The sequence below is a fragment of the Odontomachus brunneus genome, unplaced genomic scaffold (assembly GCF_010583005.1).
Source record: "Odontomachus brunneus isolate Ranch 3 - 2012 unplaced genomic scaffold, Obru_v1 Obru_scaffold_060, whole genome shotgun sequence".
Taxonomy (NCBI): domain Eukaryota; kingdom Metazoa; phylum Arthropoda; class Insecta; order Hymenoptera; family Formicidae; genus Odontomachus; species Odontomachus brunneus.
The window spans coordinates 172,064-190,547 of NW_022639510.1; the positions used below are offsets into that span (position 1 = coordinate 172,064).

The 18,484-nt window shown below is 34.6% G+C and overlaps 1 protein-coding gene and 1 pseudogene across 1 annotated transcript; both read right to left on the reverse strand.

Moving 5' to 3' along the window:
- Positions 1–4: 4 nt before the first annotated feature.
- LOC116846103 lies at positions 5–9,480 on the reverse strand (annotated as a pseudogene).
- LOC116846131 (X-ray repair cross-complementing protein 5) lies at positions 9,174–18,464 on the reverse strand. The gene is made up of 15 exons (XM_032819610.1): positions 18,285–18,464; positions 17,841–17,951; positions 17,469–17,692; positions 17,255–17,380; positions 17,083–17,161; positions 16,789–16,926; positions 16,521–16,704; positions 16,308–16,441; positions 14,857–15,000; positions 14,614–14,756; positions 14,293–14,541; positions 14,027–14,207; positions 12,619–13,936; positions 12,208–12,423; positions 9,174–9,331 (listed from the first exon to the last, which is right to left on the reverse strand). The coding sequence occupies exons 1-13, from the start codon at positions 18,303–18,305 to the stop codon at positions 13,922–13,924; spliced, it is 1,749 nt and encodes a 582-aa protein (XP_032675501.1). The 5' UTR covers positions 18,306–18,464; the 3' UTR covers positions 9,174–9,331; positions 12,208–12,423; positions 12,619–13,921.
- Positions 18,465–18,484: the final 20 nt, after the last annotated feature.

Genomic DNA, 18,484 nt, shown 5'->3' on the forward strand with positions numbered 1-18,484 from the left:
AATATATGTTTCATCACGAATATATTACTCTCTTCGCCTACATATCTGTATAAATGTACAAGTTTCAAACAAACAAGAAGGAGACACACTCAACGTATGTTACACAAATAAAATCTCGCATTGCACGACGGGGATCACGTTCGTTTACTTGCGTTAAACCGAACGTTAGGAACGTTAAAGTGTTTTGAGGCAAGCATCGCGGGAATAAGCGGTAAAAATAAATAAAAGCGATCATTATGGGACCGGCCCGCGCGATCGACCATATAAAAATTGACTCTCTCTTTCTATTATGTATCAACACTTCGCCGACGAGGGCTGACACTTTGCTCTGCAGCGGGCAAATCCAAATAAAACTTCGAAAAAAATCATTCTAGAAAGGTGCTCTCGAGAGCGAAACGGTTCGAGCACTTTTTCTCCAATAAAGTTGCGGCGCTCCGCAATTGCTAACAATTCTGACAACTCAAAGTGCTGCAACTTTATTGGAAAAAAAAGCGTTTCGCTCTCGAGTATATATATTAACAAATATACATATTTTATATATTATTTTACATATTAACATAAATAATATAATCATCCAGATGCAGCAGAATCTTCTAGAAGACTTCTTAAAAACGCCTGAAAGACATCTGAAAAAGTAGAATGTCTTTTAGGGCCGATTTTTCAATAGCAGTTTAAACTTGGATTCAAATTTAAACTCTATTTTAACAATGCGTTTGTTTTGTTCAAACAGAGTTTAAATTGAAATCTAAGTTTAAATTGTCATTGAAAAGTCGGCCCTTAGACGTCTTTAAGATATCGTTAAGACTATTAATAATGATTACATGAAACTTATGTCTCAAGTGAAATAATCAACATTAAATTAGATGCTAAAATTAGAAGAATTTTTCAGTGAGACTGCGATTGCAAATATAATGTCACGTATATCATGCAATTCGACTGAAAAATTCAGATTTAACTCAAAAGCTCGTATTATGAGTTATTACTTGAAACTTGTCTCACATGATATACTCACTCAAATAACACAAGACGACCTGTGGTCATCTTATGTATGCCCAGAAGGTTTTGGGGCACTCTCTCGGAGTTTAGATATATTCTAGGATATATTGTAGATATTTAGGTAGATTTCAATTCAGAATTAAATCTGAAATTTTTAGTCAAATCATATATCTAACTGAAACGTATCTGAAGCTTATATTAATAGTTATCACCAGAAACTTGTCTCATGTGAGATACTCAGATTTTTACTTAGAGTTAAACCAAAATTTCTCAGTTGAATTACATTTATATCTGTATGTGACATTTATATATTTTTTTGTTCTTTTGACATTTACATTCTTTTTTATTCTTTAAACGATACGAAGTAATACGAGTATATATTTTCTTCTTAATTGCGATTAAACTGAAAAATTCTCACCTAATTTTGAATTCAAATCTGAGTATGAAAAGAATCATCTCACTTGAAAAGAATATCAAATAATAACTATTAATAAGATCTAAATTCAAATTTGAATATCTCACTTGAAACAAGCTTGAAGTAATCATTGCCAATGTAAATTTAAATTAAGATCTGCACATCTCAAGTGAGATAAGTTCAAATAATGACTATTAATAAGCCTGCTATTACAAGCCTACGTCTTTTACAAATCCCTGCTACCTGGGCAATATATAACAGTTGTTTTTCTGGAAAAGGAACAACGCGTTTCATTAGTAGCTTTGTGCTCCGCATAAAATGTAGCATTACACACGTTCTATCGGCGAAGTGTTAATCGGATTACAGGAACTGTCCAAGCGACACTTGTTTCGAACGTATTGAGACTCAAGCGTGCGAACACTTGCGACTGCATCGACACACAGGCATCTCCGTTGCGTCCTTGGATGCAGCCGCTCTCCTTATACTTGATTCTTCCGCGCGTACAGTAAGTCTTTGTCGAAGGCCAAGAACTTGGACAGGCGTGTCCCGTTATAAGGCGTGTCACTTCCTGGCGGGTGAAGTCTCATCTAAAACAAAGGCCGACGTCAGATAATAATGATGACGATGGTAATCATCGCCGTGAACATCAGCGGAGATAATTGATCTGCACGTAATTAACACCTTCCTCCCGCGAGATTCGCAATTGTTTCCTCTTATCCGCGATACTTAATGCTAACGAAGAAACTGCGTACGTACCGCCACGTGCTTCCTCCCAGTCTCGACGCATCTTTTCTCGATATCTTGACGAAAATCAATGGTGAGAGATCATATAACGAATAATATCTATTTATTCTGCAAAGGTTGTTTATTTGTGTGTATGTGTGTGTGTACATATATACTGTTTGTATACGTTGCGACATAGAAGAACCAGAATTTGTTTACATATACGACGATAGATTGGAGAGACTTGTTCGCGATATCTCGCATCGTTGGACAAAATACTAAGCTCCAATTGTTCACGAACAAAGTTTTCTGGCTGCTTCATTGTTATACCTGATTGCTTTGATACAGGGTTGCGAGTAATTAATTACCTTTTTAATTAATTATCGTGTTTAACTGACGATTAATATGAGCCTATTCATTTAGAGACCGTTCAATTCGCCATTAATTTCAACAAATTCTATCGAAGACCGTTCGACTGACGACTGATTTCAACGAATCCAATTAAAGACCATTCAATTGACGATTGATATAAATGAGAGGAATTAAAGATCATTCAATCGATAATTGAACTTAGCAAATTTCATTCAAGACCGTTCAATCGACGATTGATATGAGCAAACTCAATCGAAAATTCAATCGAAAATTGTTTCGATTTCGAAAATTGTTTCGAAAATTTGTTCGATGTTTTTACGATTGATATGATCAGGGCTGTGTTCCAAAACTCTACTCGACGGGTAGAACAGTATTTAATTGACTAATTAAAACAAAGATAACTAAGATTTCTTTATCATGATTGGTTAATTGAACGTTACTCTACTCGTCGAGTAGAGTTTTGAAACGCAGCTTTCCTCAACGCGAGTTCTACTTTTTCAAGTAGCACAAAATATTCTATGAATATTCTTATGACACATGAATATTCTTATGACATGAATATTCTTATGACACATGAATATTCGTATGACACATGAATATCCTTATGATACAAATATCCTTGATATATTCCAAAATATTCGAATCGAATGAATCTATGAATATACGTGCAATATTTTATATATGGGCAAAGAGATTCTTATATTTATAATAGAAAAGAATGTACTCAGAACATTCATAAGATTTATTTACTGCGCATGTGCGCAATGCATTCGTGTAACTGTAAAGTTTTCCTAATGTCCCAAATAGTAATATTTATTATAGCTCAGCAATGATATGTATCTACGAAATAAAAATATTTAAATTATTCCTTTATCATTTTAAAATTCAACGATTAACCTACATTTTGCCCAGACATCACCCGATATTCTATGGATATCCTATGGACGTTCTTTGGATGTTTTTAGGAGATTTGGGGAGTGTAAACCTCCTATGCGCATTTATAGTTGTGAATATACTATATACTATGAACATACTATGAACATATTATAAACATATAATGTTTATAGCACATTCATAAAATATACGAATAGTAAATATATTCATAAAACGTTCATATAAAATATTCCTGTGCTATCTGGAACAGCGCTTCTCAATTATCAGCACCCTTCGCGATGTGACGATGTTCCGGGTGCGAATATCACGCACAAAAGCAATTACAATCTTGAGTAATTCAATGCTCTTCGATTGAATCGATTGAATTTGCTCGTATCAATCATCAATTTAATTTGACACTCAATTTGCTAAGTTCCATCGTAAATTAAACGGTCTTTAATTAAATTTGCTAAATCAAATAATCAATATTTCGATTAAACGATCTTTGATTCCCTTTTGTTGCATGTATGCATTGCGCATGCGCAGTAAATAAACTTTACGAATATTCCAAGTACATTATTTTCTATTATAAATATACAAATCTCTTTATATAAAGTATTGTATGTATATTCATAGAACATTCCATTCGAATACTTTCGAAGAACATTTGTATTTTATAAGAATATATTTATTCATCAGAATATTTTGTGCTACTTGGAAAAGTAGGACCCGCGTTGAGAAGAGCACTCATTATTCAGTTATATCAATCGTCAATTGACCGATCTTCAATCAAATTCGTTGAAGTCGATCGTCAATGAAACATTTTCCACTTGATTTCGCTCAGATCACTCGTCGATTGGTTAAATTGAAACAAATTTGTTCAGATCAATTAATTTTAGATTAATGTTAATTTGAGAGAAATTCAATTGGCATTTTTATAACTCTTTGTTTTGATGTCATCGCCTCGTCAATCGGATACTTTCGATTCCTCCGCCATAAATCACGCAACTAATCATGCGTAACCGTCAGGAAACGCAAATGCGAATATGATTGATCGGATGAATTGCTAACGATGCGGCTGACATAGCTACGTATTAGCTGGATTCGCGTACATGAAAGCGGCAATACTTTCCGAAGCTCCGTTCTCAAAATGGTTAATTAATCAATTACCCAGCTCCGTTGCGGTTAGTTTTATTAATAACGTTAAATAAAAATAAGTCCCCCTTAACAAAGCTCAAATATGGAGCACCTTTGTCGTTCCTTATCGGATCTTGTGTGTCCTACGGCAGATTCCAAGAGAGAAAAACAGACTTCCATTCACGAAGTACATGTGTTTGATCCTCTTACAAATATCCTGTGTTCGTACGTGTGTTCGCATGTGTTTGTTAATTAATTTCCTTTATTATCCATTTCTTCATCTTTTGAGTATTTAACGAAGCAACTTGGCAGATAGCTCAAGACATCCCAGGGCTTTCCTGGACGCTCTCCGGACGTCCCGGGACATATTTCAGGGCATCTCGGACATGTTAGGAATGATTGTGGAACGTCTTGCGCTACCTGGGCGAGATTATCGATGGTATGACGCGTTCAGCTAAGCGATTTAACATAACAGTGAATTATCTGTTGCGATGATGATACATGAAGAAATGGATAATGCATTGATCTCAGGCGATAACTACGAGTGTTATCTACGTCGCCGCCGATACTAAGTATTATATTGTGTGAGTATCGAGCTCTCTCCTGGACGATGCAGCTCAGCGAGCATTAGTATGGTGTGGCATTGATTTTATTTGGATTTTATGGTATTGCGTGTGCGTGGATTGACGTGCAGCCTCCCGTGCCCGTTTTACTTCTCGACGTAGTCGTTGTCAACGGCTTTTGCATCCCCGTCCGGATTACTGAATCGCTTCTGCAACGAGAAAAAAAACCGACACCAATCCGTTACACGCAGCGCTCTGTTATGATGAGGATGGCGTGAGTCGCGGGCGCATTCTTTTTCTTTCTTTCATCGTTCCCGTTTTCTTTCAAGCTAAAATGGCATTGACTCTCGCTTCGCAAGCGTTTCATCTCGGCGATATCTCAGCGGTGGCGTTCGGGTTTCATCGAGAATCAGAGACGTTTACGCGATACAGAATGCTTCTTTTGAATGTCCGTCGTACAAATTGCTCGCAACATTGTTTAAGCAAATCACTCCACGACTGCACGACTTACTCTGGCGACTTATTCCCGCGCGTGACTCGCTCCGGCCGAGCGAGCAGAACTCGGAGACGGAACCAACGGAAACGCACTCACCATGATTCTATACTTCTCCTTGCAGGCGTACTCGGTCTCGTCCACGTCGTTGTAACAGTCGCTCTTGTAATCCTCAGGTATCGGGCGACCCTCGAACTGACAGAGCCTGGACAACGGCCTCGCCTTGACTAGCATCTTCTCGAAACCGATCGGCTTGTGTTGCGGACAGTAAAACACGTCCGGGGTGTTCTTGTCGAAGACGATGCTCTTGCGCATAATGTCGCCGCATTGCACCGCGACGAGAAGCGTCTAATGCAAATGCAAACGTGACTGAAGGAAAGGAATTCCTTCGAGAGGAAGCCCAGACAGCACAACGTCCAAAATCGGGTCATAAGACGTCTTTAAGATATCTTTAAGACAAGTTTATAAGGTATTGTCTTAGAGATGTCTTAAAGACGTCCTAAAGACGTCTTATGACTCGATTTTGGACATTTGCACTGTCTGGCAGGTCCGATCGTTTTCCTCGATTTCCTGAGAATTTCCGCGACAACATTATACACCACTACATTTATAATTATATTTGATAATTATAATTACAATTATATTTAATAATTGTAATTTTTACACTTGATAACTAGAATTGCAATGACATTTAATTCAAATACAAATATAATTATATTTAATAATTGTAATTATATTTGATAATTATAATTGCAATTATATTTAATTTAAATATAATCATATTTAATAAAATTATTATTTTAAATTATAATTATTAAAATCATTATAATTCAAGATAATTCAATCTATTAAAAGATGTCCTATTTCTTTTAGACATATTTGAGAAGTTTTTTTAGTAATTTGTGCTATCTAGAATATTATATTAAAAATGATAAGTATTAAATCAAGTTAATATATATTAAGTTATATATTATAATGAAATATTTAAAATATATAATTATAATTTAATTACGTCGCTATATATATAAAATTATATTGAAAAAATCGATTGTCTTGAGTTTACACTGCGCAAGCAGTTTCTTATTTCGACAGATCGGCGAAATTCACGTTTCGTACACGATTTCGGCTCACTGCTGTCGTTTCGACTTTCCGCTTGGAAAATTGCATGCGGAGAAAACGATCGGTTGCCGGCATGAGGAAGTGCAGGAGAAAAAGTGCATCCAAGAGTACGCGAATGGAATGAAAGTTCGGCCACTTACGGCGAGTACGACGAGCAGGCTGCAGACGTAAATGTTCCCTGCAAAACAGACAGACAGTGCGAAAAGTATGAGTCAGCGCGGAAAAATCGCGTAAATCGCGTAACGGTGTAAGGGAAAAAAAAAGTAAAGAACGGAAGAAAAAATAGAGAAAGGATCCGGAACATATAGCCGGCGGCGAACGAACTTGCGTAAATGAATCTCGCAATTCTCGTTAGAAACACGCCGAGGACAAGAACGACGTGTATATAGACAATGTATATGACAACTTTATAAGCATAAGCATGAATTTTTATCTTCATACCCTTTAAATTTTTCAGAGTCAAATTGCACTGAAGACACGAGTGTGAGAATTCACGATGGAAATATTGCTACTCGAAGTTACAAGAGTGATGAAATGCTTAAAATTCCAGCTTCGAGTAAATCCTTAATTAGAGTGAATTTGTTCCTGCACAATAGAGTTTATCACTCTCCAATTTGGGATGAAAATATCTACGATTCAGAATTCCATGAAGAAGAAAATTCCATGAAGATGAGAATTTCATATGAGTAAAAAGTCACGAATCGAATTTTATTCGAAGAAATTTAGAGAGTACGACAAGAGAATCCTTATCTTTAAATTATCATTATTATCATTATCTTAAAATAAATACAGAGAAATGAGCAAACTGTGAATTTTATTCGAAAAAATTTAGTGCAACAAGAATCTTCATCCCCCCCTCAAATTATCATTATTATTATTATATTAAAATAAATATATAAAAACGAAAAATTTCTCGTGAATTTTACTTATTATTGTAAAAGAAATTTAGAAAGTGCAACAAGAGTCCTCATCTAAATTATCATTAATATTATTGAAATAAATACAGAGAAACAAGCAAGTTCTCATAAGTTTCCGTTATTTAATTATTATGTTTGTATGGGCGCTTTGAATACGAATGAAGCAATTAAATCAGCAACTAAAACTCTCCTTTCAGCGTTCGATTCTCATAACTTATCCATTTACTGATTCCTCGTGTTTGCGATCGCACAAAAAAAGAAAAGAAAGAAGAAAAAAACCTTTAGACACCCGTTAATCAAGCGACACCGTGATCTGGATTTTAGATAATTACGTCGTAAGCCGTAATTGTAATTGCGTCTGTCGATAAAAACGTGCACACTCTTCCTTTTTCTTTTTCTCTCTCTTTCGCTTCCCTCTTCCTCCATTTCTTTTATCTTCATTGCCGCGAGTCGATTAACATGCGCATCAGTTTAAACGCTTTTCTAGGTCAGTGTTCACCGTCGAGCATGTATCACACACGTATATCGCACGTATATTTTTTTCACGGCCAGCGGCCACTCGTCGGCCGCGAAGCGTTACGAGAATTTCTCTCATTTCATGCTGACCCGAAATTAATTCGCAGCGTCGATTTTTATGTATCACCACAGCCCACGAGACTTTCCCCGTCGTTTACGCAATGTCATGCATATAATACGCGCCTGCTGGTCCGTCGCGGACAACGCATTGAAGCGAATTCGCGTCGCACGCGACGAACGTTTTCCCCGCTCTCGATTCTCCCTTTCCCGATGAAAAGATCACAGGTTGTCGCGATAAATCTCCCCGACGAGAGCGAGGGGAGAAATATCATGCCGCTAATAGCTCGAACACACGGTTGCATAACGTCCACACTTTGGATGCGTTCGAACGTGACATTTCCACCGTGAGATACTTATCCGTGACATTTCGCGCAGCATCCATAGATAAATTATTCGCGCCCGGGGATGCGCCACAAATCCCGTACTCGACGAAGGCAGCAAAGGTCAAAGGGCAGCTAGGCGAAAAGAAAATATCCGACAGCATTCAGCAGCGGGGCGCCAGGAGATCCCTCGACATTCCGCGCGCGCCTTCGGGACGCTCCAGCGTCACCGGAAAACGAATTGTCGAGGTCGCTCGATCGCGACGAGACGCGCAAGGGAAATTGCACACGCACGAGTGCGCGTGCCGCGGAAGGGCCCGTATCCTGGACACATAACGAGCGCTAAATATGCTCTTCTGAGTTTGTAAGGTTACAATAACATTATGCAGGTTGTTTGATGACGAAAACGAAGCGCCGAATCGAGCGGACACGCTCAACGCCAAATGCGCGTCCAGAATAAGGGCCCAGAATCGTCGTCCGCGGTCGGTGGCCGCGGGCGGCCAGATAGGATTCCGGCGCGTCGAGGTCGCGGCCGCGCACAGAGTGCGGAGTCCGATCCTGTTATCCGGTATTATCCGCCTCTGTGCGTAATGGGGATCGCGTAACTGTCAAAAACGGGCCAGGTGAGTCAGCGTCGGCCACAAGTCCGACTTACCCATGCTGCTCGGGCGACGGGCGTTCGCACCTGTTGATCTTCTCGACACGGCGTCTCCTCGTCGACTGAGGCAGCCGCGCCGCGTCCTCCCCGCGAGCACCGTCCGTTAGATGGGACAGGCAGTAGTGGAAGCGGCCGTTCTGTCTAAACCTCGGGCACGAAAGACTGCATACTGGAAATGAGAAACAATCGTGAAGAACTCGTCGTAATGAAGCATCTGCGTAGGAGATTTGAAATGTCGCGCGATTAAATGTCATTTGAAGTGAAAATCAATGTAGTTTTTCCAAAATAATAAGGACACAAACAATGATATCGTTTCATGAAGAACTTCGTGGAGAATTATGAAGAACTCGGCATAATTGAGCGTTTATACAGGAGATTCGAAATGTCGCGCGATTAAATTTGAAGTGAAAATCAATGTAAAATTTTTCCAAAATAATAGGGACACAAATAATGGTATCGTTTCATGAAGAACTTCGTGGAGAATTATGAAGAACTCGGCATAATTGAGCGTTTATACAGGAGATTCGAAATGTCGCGCGATTAAATTTGTCATTTGAAGTGAAAATCAATGTAAAATTTTTCCAAAATAATAGGGACACAAATAATGGTATCGTTTCATGAAGAACTTCGTGGAGAATCATGAAGAACTCGTCATAATTGAGCATTTATACAGGAGATTCGAAATGTCGCACGATTAAATTTGTCATTTGAAGTGAAAATCAATGTAAAATTTTTCCAAAATAATAAGGACACAAATAATGGTATCGTTTCATGAAGAACTTCGTGGAGAATCATGAAGAACTCGTCATAATTGAGCATTTATACAGGAGATTCGAAATGTCGCACGATTAAATTTGTCATTTGAAGTGAAAATCAATGTAAAATTTTTCCAAAATAATAAGGACACAAATAATGGTATCGTTTCATGAAGAACTTCGTGGAGAATCATGAAGAACTCGTCATAATTGAGCATTTATACAGGAGATTCGAAATGTCGCACGATTAAATTTGTCATTTGAAGTGAAAATCAATGTAAAATTTTTCCAAAATAATAAGAACACAAATAATGGTATCGTTTCATGAAGAACTTCGTGGAGAATCATGAAGAACTCGTCATAATTGAGCATTTATACAGGAGATTCGAAATGTCGCACGATTAAATTTGTCATTTGAAGTGAAAATCAATGTAAAATTTTTCCAAAATAATGACACAAACAATGATATCGTTTCATGAAAAACTTCATGAAGAATTATGAAGAACTCGTCATAATTGAGCATTTATACAGGAGATTCGAAATGTCGCGCGATTAAATTTGTCATTTGAAGTGAAAATCAATGTAAAATTTTTCCAAAATAATAAGCACACAAACAATGATATCGTTTCATGAAGAACTTCGTAGAGAATTATGAAGAACTCGTCATAATTGAGCATTTATACAGGAGATTCGAAATGTCGCGCGATTAAATTTGTCATTTGAAGTGAAAATCAATGTAAAATTTTTCCAAAATAATGACACAAACAATGATATCGTTTCATGAAGAACTTCATGAAGAATTATGAAGAACTCGTCATAATTGAGCATTTATACAGGAGATTCGAAATGTCGCGCGATTAAATTTGTCATTTGAAGTGAAAATCAATGTAAAATTTTTCCAAAATAATAAGCACACAAACAATGATATCGTTTCATGAAGAACTTCGTAGAGAATTATGAAGAACTCGTCATAATTGAGCATTTATACAGGAGATTCGAAATGTCGCGCGATTAAATTTGTCATTTGAAGTGAAAATCAATGTAAAATTTTTCCAAAATAATAAGCACACAAACAATGATATCGTTTCATGAAGAACTTCGTAGAGAATTATGAAGAACTCGTCATAATTGAGCATTTATACAGGAGATTCGAAATGTCGCGCGATTAAATTTGTCATTTGAAGTGAAAATCAATGTAAAATTTTTCCAAAATAATGACACAAACAATGATATCGTTTCATGAAGAACTTCATGAAGAATTATGAAGAACTCGTCATAATTGAGCATTTATACAGGAGATTCGAAATGTCGCGCGATTAAATTTGTCATTTGAAGTGAAAATCAATGTAAAATTTTTCCAAAATAATAGGGACACAAATAATGGTATCGTTTCATGAAGAACTTCGTGGAGAATCATGAAGAACTCGTCATAATTGAGCATTTATACAGGAGATTCGAAATGTCGCACGATTAAATTTGTCATTTGAAGTGAAAATCAATGTAAAATTTTTCCAAAATATGTAAAATAAGGATGCGGACAATGATACCGTTTCATGAAGAACTTTATGGAGAATTATGAAGAATTCGTCATAATTGAGCATTTGTACAGGAGATTCGAAATGTCGCGCGATTAAATTTGTCACTTGAAAACCAATGTAAAATTTCTCCAAAATATAGATCTATAAAATAAAGACGTGGATAATGACATCGTTCCATGAAAGACTTCGTGCATTGAAAAATGATATTCTTGTTTCTGTAAAAAATTTTCTAAAATAGGCAGCAAGTAAAATATTCTAAACATAAGATTTATTCCTGTCAAAACAAGAGGAATGTTTAAAATATTTTACACTTAGTGCCTATTTTAAAGGACTTTTCTATGAATAATATCAATTTTTCAGTGTAAAGAATCATGAAGAACTCGTCATAATTGAGCATCCGTGTAGAAGATTTTAAATATCGCGCGATTAAATTTGTTATTTGAAATGGGAACCAATCTAAAATTTCTCTAAAATACAGATCTGTAAAATAAGGACGCGAATAACATTTCATAAAAGACTTTATCATACACTGAAAAATTGATATTCTTATTTTTAGAAAAATCCTCTAAAATAGGCACTAAGTATAAAGAATAAAATATTTTTCGTCACAATGAAGCACGAGATTCAAAGTATCGTGCAATTGAATTTGCAATTTGAGAAGTGAAAAAAATAATGTAAAATTAATATAAAATTTAATGTAAAATTTCTCTAAAATGTAAAAATATATATGATAAAAATGCGAATAATAATACCGTTTCCGGCTTAGGCTTTTCGCGTTCCGGGGCCTCGGAGTGTCTTGATCTGCCACTGAATACAGGATGCTTCAAGTATAAGAGTTCACTATTGAGGAATCCGTACGTTTCATGGACGATCGACACCGCGCCGAAGTTCTTTCCTTTTATAGAAGCAGGATAAATCGCTGCGCGTCATCCTCACGGATCGAGTCGATGAAATAATTGAAGAGCTAACTGAAGGAAAGTAGTGTATACATTGGGGAAGATAACTTGAAAACATGTTGCACGCATGAGACATTTCTTCTAAGTAAAAATTGCGATTCTCTATACATAAATATTATAATGTTAATAGATAGCAAAGTTGTTTATAAAAATCGAAAAATGCAACCGGATTTGGATCAAATATTCATTGATAAGACGCTTACTTACTTCGAAATCCTCATTTTTCCAACGTGCAAAATATCGTTTTCACTCAGTATTCTTCAACCATTCTCTATTTAATCAAGTTCAGTAATATTGTACAGTAATATTCAGGTGTCAACGAATTTTCGGTAAGCGGAGAACTGGAAGGTAGGCGTTATGTGGGCAGGCAACCTTGGCTTTCCCTTATCCAGTCAGTTATATTGTCATCACTACTCTTAGCATATGGAAGTTCAAAAAGAACAAAAACTGTTTTTCTTTAAAAAATATTCTTCAAAAAATCATTGTACATATTACATTACATACATACACATGCTGCGAGTTTATATAATTATGTATACGTATAATTATGTTGTATAATTATGTAAACAGCAGTAGATTTTCTACACATTAGTATAGCAGTAATACACAATTGTATAACAATAGTTATACAAAGTTTACTTCTCTACGGATTAGTTTTTGTCGTAAGTACAAGGATGGATGACTGAAAAGTGCAAATGCACTTTTTTTCTGAAAATTATATATTTATTTTACATAAATAATAATTCTTCTGAAAATATTCTGTGTATAAAAATACCTCATTTCTGTAAGAAATATGCAATAGCGTTTTTCGTGAAAATATATGCTATATACATACATATATATATATATATATATATATGTGTGCGTGCGTGCGTGCGTGCGTGCGTGCGTGCGTGTGTGTGTGTGTGTGTGTGTGGTATACACAAACTTTGCGTGGGAGACCGCTGCGTTTTTTAATTAGGGTAATTTGTCCAAAAAATAAATACGAAATAGTTGCAATTTCTTGATAATAATATGCTTTCAAAAAAGACGTTCAAATATGCTTTCAAATATCAAAGGAAACGTTCAAATATTTCAGTCACATAATAAACATTTTGTAGACCATTACTTTATGCTTTCCACTACAGTATTATAAGCTATTTGTATTTAAACCAAATTTTTGTTTTTTTTAATCCAATTCGTTTTATTAAGTCTTCAACGCTGCGAAATTTCAAATACCTCGTAGTATTTATTTTACACCTTTAACTTTTGTCTGTTTTCTATCTTGAATAATACAAGTTGCTAAAACCTGTTCCATTTGCGCGTGACGCAATACATATATATATATATATACATCGTTTCAATTACTTCATACGTAGAAAATATATCACTGAACGTTTCTCATATGATCCAAAGAATACAAAACTATAATGCAATAACTACAGATAGATAAGTTCAAACTATTTTTTCCAATATGATTTGATTTTAGTATAAATTGCCCAATTATAGTATAATCGCTGCCAGCAGCTTCTTAAATGTAATCACCCTGTAATGTAATATTTGTATTTTTACAAAAATCTACTGTATATACGCTTGAAGAGACAATCAAATAAGATTTCGAAATTTGCGTACTTACAATCTCATCAAAATCAAAATCGCAGATATCATCATCATCGTCGTCAGGTATATCTTTCGATTTGCCGTTATTATCTTTTCTAGTCTCTCCTGCTTGTTCTTTGCTTGACTGCGCCGCGTTGTCTTCGTGCATGTCCTCTTTGTTAATTAACGCATCATCCTCCTCTTTCAATTTTTGACGCCTGAACGTGCTCGAAATGCTCGTTTATTACACATTTACATCGAGTCTAGTGTCAAAAAGTATCAATTTTATCTACAAACTCTCACCTCTTGGTTTTTGAAGGTATTTTCTTCAACATGAACAAATCTTTGATTCTATCAGCCGTTAATTTGCATTTTTCTTTCACAGACTCGGGTTGCTCCAACAAATTCTTCACATCCTCAGTGATGGGCGGCAACGGCTGATCCGGATGCAGAGCGCGAGCTGCCAATATATCCCACATATGTTGCGCACCAGGATCCGCCATACATTCTGGCAAATATTTCTCACCGTCGGCAATCGAGTCTTCGTCGGCGCTGCTTGAAGAAATCAATGAACGATATCATTATTTTGTTACCTTGTAATTTATTGGCACTAACTATTTTTACCCTTCAGGCAATTCTAGAGACGTCAATAAGTCGTCTATGGCGTCGCTCTGTTCCTCCGACAATTGCTTCATCATGAATTTTAACGGACGCTGCGCTATCGCTCCATAATCCCGCTCGAATGGTAAACCAATTTCAATAAGACACTATGTAAAAAAATATCGTCTATAACACTATTCAAATAATAACAACCGCAGCAGAAATAATGAACAGATTGCCCTTCCCCAAGGCTCATTTGATCCTTACCCAAGGCTCATTTGGATCATCGACACTCGGAAATAACGCTACCATGTTAGCTTCCGTGTTCTTCCTATAGACTTTCTCCACTATAGCAACTACGTTCTTCTCAACCATGGCTTGCACCAAGCTATAAAATGGTGCGCTCACCGACTGCGAAGATTTTTATTGATTTTCATTTTACGTCATTAAACTTTATTTTAAGTCAGAGTTGTACTGTAGATTTCAAGATTACGTCTACACGGACTGTTTAACTATTATTTATGTCATCAATGCACTTCTTATGTAGACAAACTATGTAGAATATTGCAAATTATATTAAAATATATACGAAAAAAAGTATTTGAATTATAAAGCAGTTACTCTATCTGTTCCAAAAATATTAATTATCAATACAACATTAAAAATAGCAGCAAGATAACAAACTGCATAAGATTTTCATTTCATTATATGACAAATTGGTAAATTTAACTCTGAAAGTAATAATCTAACTAGAGAACTCTGTGAAGTTTAACTTTGTTTATGAGGCAACATTTATAAATTTATCAGAATTCTAAAGATTAACTTAAAATGTAAATTTTTGTTAAATTAATTTGTTAATAAATTATACGTTTTTTAAACGATATTTATAGATTATTGAATATCTACATACATAATATCTCATACATATAAGCTGTTAATCGTAATGGTATCTATTATTTTTTACTCATTACAATGATTGGGCAGGAAAAAGTTCTAGATGTAATTAATTAATTTTGCAATAAGATATAATAATAAAAATTTTGAAAACAGTCTTTTTCGTTAGAAAATCAAAGTTACTTTCACAGTCTTTTTCATTAAAAAATCAAGATTACTTTTACTTATTTTTTTAATGGAAACATATCTTTTTTATCCGTAGTATTATAAAAATTCAATAGTAATTTTCATAATATTATTTTTACTAACATTTAACAATAAAAATATAGACACAGAAGATAATATTTAGAACATCATCAATGTAATCAATAATGTTAGGTACTTAAGTCATGTATGAAATATAATTCATTTTCTGCAACACAAAGTGTTTTGCTCTTTGTAATAGAATTTTATGTCCTATCTATTAGCATATTTTTTACATAGCATATTTGTTTTGATCCTCTTTACCACGAATAAAAATATACGGTTTCATTTAAAAAAATGAGTATGACTTTTTTTATGAAAGTGAACCTCGATTTTTTACGAAAGAAAACGTTTCCGAAATTTGTATTATTCTATTTTATTGCCATTTAAGAAATGATTATTTGTATTTAGAACTTTTCCTGCCCAATCATTGTAATTTGTAAAAACATGATGGATATCATTATGTGTGGTAAACATATATAATTAATATTTGTCCACACATGGATTTAGAGTATCATAATTTATGCGTAAACGCTTAATCCTGCTTTAACCGAATGATGAAGATAACTTCGTTATCGTACCTCGTCAGCAGGTACAATGACGTATGTGCCATCTGACAACCAGTATTCCATAGGTACATTTTCTCTTGCGGTAAAGCCGTGTATTTTATAACATTTTTCATTAACTTTCGGAGTCATGGCCTTCTGACAATCATCTGCGATCAGCACAACATATTCAATCGTCTGAATCTAAATTATATATGGCAAGACGCTAAGAACTCAAATACAAATTACCTGAAACGGGAACAGCCTTGCCACCATACAGGTAGCCACGGATTATATCTTCTTTCGTGTGAATAGTCCTATCTTTGTCGGTCCACTGCGCAATGTTTTTTACTAGTACTTGCTGCTCTTCCATATCAGGTGTAGTTGTTTTCGCTACCAGTTGCATTTTTGGTAATTCCGACTCTTTCGGCGTCTGATGAGGTAAACGACGTGTAACAATATATACGGAGATATGTAATCAATTAATTTATTTATTAGATTAAGAAGCTGTCTTTACTTTAGAAATTCCAGCAATCGGTATATGAAAGTCGCCTAATTCCATGTTACAACGCCATGGCGATGGTCTAGTTGATGGTCGTCTATAGAAACGTACTTCTGACATAGCGTGCTCAAAAGTACGATACTGGCCATTAATCTAAATAAAATATTATATATTTGTTATGATTGTGCGTATATATTGTTGTAAATAACAAGAATATATTAAAATATATTAAATAATATATTAAAATATATGAAAATAATAAATTAAGTATACACGATATCTAGCAAATACACATGTCCTGAGAATTACCTCTCTTAGAACATCTTTAAGCAATGCTTCACTGGCTGTGTAAGAATCTTCATCTATGTCGTCCAATGATCTCTCTCCACTACAAACATATGTAATTTTTGTTTCAATTCCTAATTAATACCATTTTATAACGATTATCAACAACAAAACCAAGAATATCAACATAACATACATTGCTATGAGAAAAATATTTTCTGAACTTAATATCTTTGCAATGTCATCAACTTGAAATTGGCTCACAATATCCTCATCCTCATTAAAATCAGATAACAGCATTATTTTTCTCTCAGATGCATCTCTGGAATAAAAACATGTGATAATATATAATAAAAGCATGTGATAATATATTTAAGAAAATATTTTATATTTTATTTGATTGTACTTACACACATTCATGTTTTATATATTCAACTGCAGCATAAATTGCTTCCATCCAAGAAGAGCTCTGATTTGTAGTTTCTAATCTATCAATGCTTTCTATCAAATCCCAGTTCCCAATTTGTATACTGCATAATTCCTGTATATTATCCAATCCTGTAATACTGTCACTTGTACTTGACTCTGAACCCATCAATATTACACCTACTTCATCTTTTGGGCGCAGAAATATCTAGAGGCAGAAATTACTTTTTTGTGAGAAAATAACAGAAATGTAAATGTTAAGAAATTCAACGATTTAACAATTAATAGTTAGATTTAACAATTATTAGTTAAGAAATTCAACGATTTAACAATTAATAGTTACAATAAAAATATACCTTCTTTTGAATAACATGTTTAAGAATTAACTTTGCTTTATCTAGCAAGCTTGAATTACTTTGTGTACCATAACGGACCACACCAATATTCACAAGAAAAATTAAACTTTCCTAAAAAAAGCATAAAATATATAAATTTACATATTTATATATTGCTTTGTAAAATTACTTAAATAAAAATCAATATCAGAGAATTAATATTTTACAATAAAGTCTGAATAATATAAAAGATTGTTGCACATATTTTATATATTAAGTAAAAATGAAAATTACAAAATATATATTAGTATATAATATATATTTTCTAAAAAAATACATTTTTATATAGTCTATACTTTTATGTTTTATAAAACACCACATTTATTCTTCTTTAAACAACTTAATTTCCCTTATAAAAAAACCTTGATAAATAAAGAAAATAACTATATATTCTTAAAATACAACCTTTAATTGCTTCGGTGGCATCTTTATGCAACTATCATCAAATCCAATTAATCTGTAATGAAATAATTATAATAGATTTCACGCTCAAATGCCGTATCAACGCGATTCCGAGAACTTAATCTCTATATTTTGGGTGACTTCACAGCGGTTAATTTAAACGTCAAAGACGATTCTAACCTAACAAAAACTAGCCTAACCCG